We start from the raw sequence: 7,544 nt of genomic DNA, 5'->3' as shown, positions 1-7,544 counted from the left end.
CATCATGAGAGAGGATTTATCTGGTCTACATCTCTGACCCTAATCTTTCAGAAGACCCTGATGAGGTTTATGGAAAAGGGCTTAGAAACTGATGTGAAATTCCCTGTTTCTATGACTCCCAGGGCTTCTATATACTCATGCTAGCTTTCACTAATTTGTTTAAAATTTTAGCTGAATTTTTCTTCTTACTGGCTTGTATAGTGTCTGGCATCTGTCCCAAGAAAACAAGGGTTTGCATTCCTTTTGTCCTTGGAGGAGTCTGTCTTTCTTTATATTTTGGGTTAACTGGTTGCCCTGATATTTCAGTTCTTTGATAAATTCAAGCTGTGATTTTGATGGTCCGGCTTCAAAACATTGTAAATATGAAAATGAAGCACTTTACAACTTTTTGCATGCTAATCTTAACTTTAAAACAATTATCTGTAATCCCAGCACTTTGGGAGGCCGAGGCAGGTGGATCACCTGAGGTCAGGAGTTCGAGACCAACATGGTGAAACCCCATCTATATTAATAATATCAAAGTTAGCCAGGCATGGTGGCACACACCTGTAACCCCAGCTACTTGGGAGGCTGAGGCAGGACAATTGCTTGAACCTGGGAGGCAGACGTTGCTGTGAGCTGAGATCACGCCACTGCACTCCAGCCTGGGTGACAGAGTGAGACTCTGTCTCAAAACAAAACAAAACAAAAAACAAACAAACAAACAAACAAAAATTATTTGCAGGCCCTGCCTGGTGGCTCATACCAATAATCCCAGCATTTTCGGAGGCTGACACAGGAGGATTGCTTGAGGCCAGGAGTTTGAGGTTACAGTGAGCTATGATCATTCCACTGCACTCCAGCCTGAATAACAGAGTGAAACCCTGTCTCAAGAAAAAAAAAAATGTTTCCCCTAAATTAGCTTCACATAATTTTTTTGAAAACCAAAAAATAAAGTAAATAGCCCAAACACATTTATATGGATGATACCTACAAAGCACAAACATATATTTAGAAGTCCTTGAACAGTAGCAAGCAGCATAAAAGAGGAACATAAATCTGTCCAGCGAAGACTCGTTTATGACAAAACAACCCTGAAACATCCAAGTAGGACTAATAAAAAGGGATCCTGGGATACAGACTTTGGAATATTCCATTAACTTCACTGCTCACAAGTTCTGACTAGTTTCTTATAAGTAATAGGAAATTTATAGCAGGATCCTTTATGTAAACCTCATGCCAGTAACTTGTACTTTTATCCTTAATAAAAGTGTATGAGATTCTCATCTCACTATGTAGGGTTACAAGTAACTTTTATGATATCTTTAAAAAGTTTCATGTTGAATATCTCCTCCATAATTAAAAAATGGATGTATTGGCTGAATTCATTCATTCATTTGACAAATATTCACTAAGCACCTACCACTTGGGAGGTACTCTGTTAGGTGCGGATACAGTGTGATAATGGCATGGAACTAATATCCAAGTCAACCATTGAAGTCAAAATTCCGGGCTGGCAAACTTTAGTTAGGAGTCCCCATTTTAGAAAATACTATTTCAAGCAGGCCTTGTTTTTATCCAGAGAGTGTATACAGTATAATAAAACTCAGTACACCAAGATTTATAGTTCTTGTGTTTTTCTCCCTAAGTAGAGTAAAAACTCCTTCAATAAAGTGATTGTGTTGTCAACCACTGCATATTCTTAAGTACCCAGATGCTTGACTCCAGGCAGGTGCTAAGAGAGTCTGTTGGGTGAGTGAATGTCTATCAATGAAAATCAAACGGAGGAAATTTTCTTTATATATTTTAGTGTTCTTTTTTTTTTTCTTTTCTTTTTTTGTGATGGTTACTGGCTCTTCTCTAAGAATAATGGAGAAAAGCTGTTAGTTTATACTGTCACACAGGGCAGTCATAGGAGACTCTGACAAAGCAAATAAATCAATGTTAAATCAGAAATGAGAATGTAGTAAGGGGGTGAAGAGACGGGAAGAAAATACATGGGAAAATATTAAAAAGGACAGAGTGATCAAAAACAGCAGGGACATGGGAACATTGGGCGGCACTCTGGGAGCCATTTAGTTTTATGCTCTTATTGTATGATTGAGGAAAAAAAATGTCCTTAGTGGTTAAGTGGCTTTTCAATGCCACGTCAGACTTGTTCCATAGCAGTTGAATTAGGGGAAGGTGAATAAGTTGGAAGTTGGTGACAAGGAGAGAAGTTGGAAACTAGAGAGGAGAGTCAGAACCAGAGGGAAATGGGAATAAATAGGCGTCTCAGGGTTTTTGGAGTGAATTTTCTTTGTTGCAGTCAGGGGAGGTTTGTCTGTTGGTTGCAGAAATAAGTCAGAATAGAGATATTGTGGGGGTAGGTTTGGAACAGAAATCAAAGACCATTTTTTCTGAGGGAAGGAAATAACATCTGCAAATGACATGCTGTTTTTGCTACTTTCATTGCTAGCTGTTCTCCCAGGTGGTGGCAATGCAGACGGTAAGAACTCTGACAACTGCTCAGTTGGGTGGATGAAGGTCTGTGTGTGTGTGTTTGTGTGTGTGCACATGTGTGTATGTGTGTGTGTTTGTGTGTGTGCACATGTGTGTGTGTGTATGTGTGTGTACTTTCCCAAGCATATACCAGGAAAGTGAGAGTGCCAGGCTGGGTCCATTCTGACTGTCCATGACTCCAAGTCCCCGAGCTCTTACGAAGGTGGTTGATAAGTCATGGGGTTCTGTGGAAAGCAAACGTCTGCTAAGATCATGATGGAACCCCTTTTCTCCAGATTCTGAGTTCCCCCACTCTGGCCTCTCTCCATTCTTTCTCAATTTCTTTCTCCCCATTCTATTTGTTCTTTTGCCACAGGACTCAAGGAGTCTGTCTCCTTCCATGTCATCCAGATCGCATCCTTTTACAACCATTCCTGGAAACGAAATCTGGTCTCAGGTTGTCTGGGTGATTTGCAGACCCACACCTTGGACAGAAATTCTGGCACCATCATTTTCCTATGGCCCTGGTCCAGGGGAAACTTCAGCAATGAGGAGTGGAAGGAACTGGAAATGTTATTCCATAGACGCTGCGTTCAGTTCCTTGAGGGAATGCATAGATACTCCCGTAAATTGCAGTTTGAGTGTGAGTTCAGTTTCCTCCATGGGGAGTGGGGAGGTGGGAGACAGGGGATGTCTCAATGTTTCTTATTCCTGTAGGAAACAGCCTGACTCTCTTCTGTATCTTATTCTATTCTTTCCACCATAAAACTGCAATTGCATACTTTTGGGCAAGGGCTATTATCCAGACCTTAATTCTTCAGACACTTCTGCTACTTATGAACTCGTCTGTTATTGACTGCAGGGTTATGCATTATTACCTTTTCTTACAGGTATCCTATGGTAACCCTTTTTCCTGCCCTACAACCAGATACCTTCAGCTTTCTCACTTTCTCATTCATTCTCTTCAGCAGTCTCTCTCTATATACTCAATTGTAACCCATTGCATTCCATTCAACTTAAGTTGTTGTAATCCCAGTTCTCTTACACCAAGTCCTTCCTCATCCACAGCATTCACATCACTTTCTTTGACCAATCTGCCCTCTTCCATACGTTACTAATCTTTTCCTCCACCTACAGCTTCCACCAGTTCCTCTTTCTCTGAATCCCTGAACAAACCAAATTTTATTCCATTGTGTCAAACCCTGCGAACTTCCCCCTTCTGCTTCTGCAATCCTTGCTTCTACTCCTACAATCTTTGCTTCTACTCATTTCATTTTATCTTTTTTTCTCGCTCTTTCCCGTATTTCATAACCCCAGATCCTTTTGAGATACAGGTGACAGGAGGCTGTGAACTGCACTCTGGAAAGTTCTCAGGAAGCTTCCTTCGGATAGCTTATCAAGGATCAGATTTCGTGAGCTTCCAGAGCAATTCATGGTTGCCATCTCCAGTGGCTGGGTATATGGCCAAGCGTCTCTGCAAAGTGCTCAATCAGAATCAGCATGAAAATGACATAACACACAGTCTCCTCAGTGACACCTGCCCACGTTTCATCTTGGGTCTTCTTGATGCAGGAAAGGCACATCTCCAGAGGCAAGGTCAGTCCTGCACCCTCCCTCCAAGAACTTTTGATTTGAAAATCATACCCTTCCACCACCCCCTTCCAGTTTGGAATAAGGAAGAGCCACCCAGAAGTGGGAAAGGCTGGGTGCAGTGGCTCACATCTGTAGTCCCAGTGCTTTGGGAAGCTGAGGCTGGAGGACCGCTTAAGGGCAGGAGTCCCAGACCAACCTGAGCAACATAGTGAGACCCCTGTCTCTAAAAAATAAAAATAAGTTAGCCAGTCATGGTAGCACACACCTGTAGTCCCAGTTACTTAAGAGGCTGAGGCAGGAGGATTGCTTGAGCCCTAGAGTTTGAGGTTACAGTGTGCTATAATTATAATTATGCCACTGCACTGCAGCATAGTGACAGAGTGAGACCCTGTCTCAAAAAAAAAAAAAAAAAAGAAAAGAAAAATGGGAACGATGTGTCTATCTAAACTTCTAAACTGCTGTGGAGATATGAAACTCCAAGTCTGTATTTGAATATCTTTTCTGTCCTTTGCAGTGAAGCCCGAGGCCTGGCTGTCCCATGGCCTCAGTCCTGGACCTGGCCATCTACAGCTTGTGTGCCATGTCTCAGGATTCTACCCAAAACCTGTGTGGGTGATGTGGATGCGGGGTGAGCAGGAGCAGCAGGGCACTCTGCGAGGGGACATCCTGCCCAATGTTGACGGGACATGGTATCTCCGAGCAACCCTGGAGGTGGCCGCTGGGGAGGCAGCTGGCCTGTCCTGTCGGGTGAAGCACAGCAGTCTAGAGGGCCAGGACATCATCCTCTACTGGGGTGAGAAAGAGCTGGAGCCCAGGCTGGAAATGCCAAGAGGTGGTCCTCAGGCATAGAGGGAGGGCAAGCTGAAAATTTTAGGATTTTAGGGATTATAGCCCCAACATGAATAAAAACAGGTAAGCTAAGAAATGGAAGTGTTGAAAATGAGGGCACTGTAGATGCAGGAGGATGCTGAGGATAAGATGAAGAATCCATCTCTGAGCAGGAATGAGAGAAAAACAAAAAAAGAAAAGAGATTGGTAAGTTGGATACTCAAATGAAACAAAGAAGCCAAGGGAATGCAGTGAAACAGGGAGTGCATGAGGTAAAATGGGGTGGATTATAACATCCTTGGTGTCTCCTCAAATTCACAGAACATCATAGCTCCATGGGTTTGATCATCTTGGCGGTGATAGTGCCTTTACTTCTTCTGATAGGTCTTGCGCTTTGGTTCAGGAAACGCTGGTGAGTTCTTTGCATGTGTCTTTCCTACTCTTAGTCCCTACCCCACTTGTCTTCCCATGTTTTTTGTTTCTCTCTGCTCAGTTCTTCTCTCCCCAGTCCCCTTCCCTCTCACTCCTCAATTCTTAGCTCCACCTTATTCAGAGTGACTTCTATCTCTGTTTTCATCCAGTTTCCGTTAAGATACACCATGATCCTCCTTGTCACCCTTCTCCTTTTGGGGTGAGAGACCAGCAGTCCAACAGCTCAGGATACACCTGAACACATCGTGGTGATGACGTCCTCTCAACTCTCCTTGTAAAACCTTTGTCATTTTTGCTTGTTTCTGATTAATGATCATATGTCAATATAAGCTCAATTTAGTTTTGCAGGATTTGTTGTTCTGACCTGGGTTCTGGGACTTCAAAATTCAAATTTTATCTCCAAATGGAATGGGATCCTAGCAATATTCACGTATTCAACTATTAATGGATCATCAGGCTTGTTATAGATGTCCCTTATTCCCGAGGGCCTTCCCTGACTCACAAGTGGGAAGTGGTCTCTTCCTGGTCTGAACTCCCACCACATTTCAGCCATACTTTGCTAACTGTACTCCTCACTTCCTCTCCTTCGTTGCAGCTATTAGGTCGCCCTTTTCCTTCTAATTTTTCTACTCCTTCAATGCAAAGTATGTGTGTTTTTAATATATGCATCCCTGGTGAAGGATCTTGCCTTCACGAAACATGTTCTCAATAAAACTCTTTGTTGAATTTATGCCAAATTTGTAGTCTTTTCTTATTCTTTTCCTTCCTGGTGCTTTTGAAGTAGCTGAGACATTTGATACTCTTCTCGTTAAAAGCCTTCTTGCTTGGAGGAAATTTTACACATTCCTAGTTCTATAGTTTGTTCTCTGAGCTCCAGAGGAGAAACAGAATTTTGTCTCTTACTACTTCTATCATTCAACTATAGAGTTATTCGAGTTAAATTAGTGTTGCAGGTATGCAAGGCAGGATGTGTATCTTTACTATTCAGTGGTTCAGGGACAAGCAGCAGAGTTCTCACATTGGAGCTTGTTAGAAAGGTAGAATTTGGGCCTCACCTTAGATTTACCGAATTATAATTCGTATTTTGGAAAATCAGCAGGATACTCACAAGTCCACTAAAATTTGTGAGGCACTGATGCTGGTGATGCCTGAGATGTAGTACAAGTGTGTCACTGAAGAGAAAATGATCAAAAAAGGGAACAAGAGTATTGCTCCTCAAGATTGAAGTGAGATCAAGGCAAGTAATATTGTACTGCACATTCTTATTATTCACGACAGTTATATTCTGTGCAGTTGCTGCAAACACTGGATTCGTGAGCACTTAGGTATTGTTCCCAGGGAAATACAGGTGTTAGGTTCTTGTGAGCTTTTTCACGACATTTTTGTTAACTGATGAATACATAAGATTGTTTTATGTGTGTTTCTGTTTAAAAACATTTTATTTTATATATGTATATATTATAATTAATTCATTATATGCAGTATTTCCATATAATAAAACACTATCTAAGAAGTGTTTAATATATTCCTGACCTTGGTTAGCATGGTCATAAATTTCTTTGGTTTTATATGCAGTATTTACATATAATAAAACACTATCTAAGAAGTGTTTAGTATATTCCTGACCTTGGTTAACATGATCATAAATTTCTTTGGTTTTCAGCCTCACAACATTGCTGTCCACTATACTTAAAAAAAATGGTTGTCATTTCATGAATCCACAAATGTAGCTGTTTTCCCATAGCTTCAGCATAGCATTATAGATGTTACTTTCCCAAGCAACCTCACCTACAGATGGGTGAATTTCCTCCCCCTTTTCCTGCATGTACTGCACTGTTGATTTATTAACATTGAATTCATAGTCAACAACCATGTAACTATAACAAAGCTTATCTAACACACACATTTTTCTCTGTAAGGCATGTCACAGCCTTCTTATGCTTAGGAAAATGAGTCAACACTTAAGCATTACACTTGGGAGCCATTTAAGATTGTGAAATCACCAACCAAAAACACAAAAATGTGAAAAAGTTGGCACTATATAGACTACAAAAAGGACGCTTGTTTTCTGTGTGAGAGCTGTAACATGAAGACAGAGCACCACCTTTTCGATCTTAGAAACATGTTCTTTGAGGGACTCAAATTTTGTACCTGTCTGCACATATTCATGAATGATTGTGAAAGTGCTATGAATATCTATCTAGGGGCTACACATAAAATTTGGCAAGTAG

The 7,544-nt window shown here is 41.2% G+C and overlaps 1 protein-coding gene across 1 annotated transcript; it reads left to right on the top strand.

Moving 5' to 3' along the window:
* The first annotated feature begins 1,882 nt into the window (after window positions 1-1,882).
* LOC111543832 (T-cell surface glycoprotein CD1a) lies at window positions 1,883-6,050 on the top strand. Its single transcript, XM_023214151.2, has 6 exons — window positions 1,883-2,467; window positions 2,837-3,103; window positions 3,778-4,056; window positions 4,568-4,846; window positions 5,203-5,293; window positions 5,463-6,050. Exons 1-6 carry the CDS (start codon window positions 2,410-2,412, stop codon window positions 5,470-5,472), a joined length of 984 nt encoding a protein of 327 aa, XP_023069919.2. The 5' UTR covers window positions 1,883-2,409; the 3' UTR covers window positions 5,473-6,050.
* The last annotated feature ends 1,494 nt before the right edge of the window (window positions 6,051-7,544 follow it).

This window comes from Piliocolobus tephrosceles, unplaced genomic scaffold, assembly GCF_002776525.5.
Source record: "Piliocolobus tephrosceles isolate RC106 unplaced genomic scaffold, ASM277652v3 unscaffolded_31040, whole genome shotgun sequence".
Classification (NCBI taxonomy): domain Eukaryota; kingdom Metazoa; phylum Chordata; class Mammalia; order Primates; family Cercopithecidae; genus Piliocolobus; species Piliocolobus tephrosceles.
Note: the sequence above shows the minus strand (reverse complement) of the source record. Positions and strands in the feature narration are given on the sequence as shown.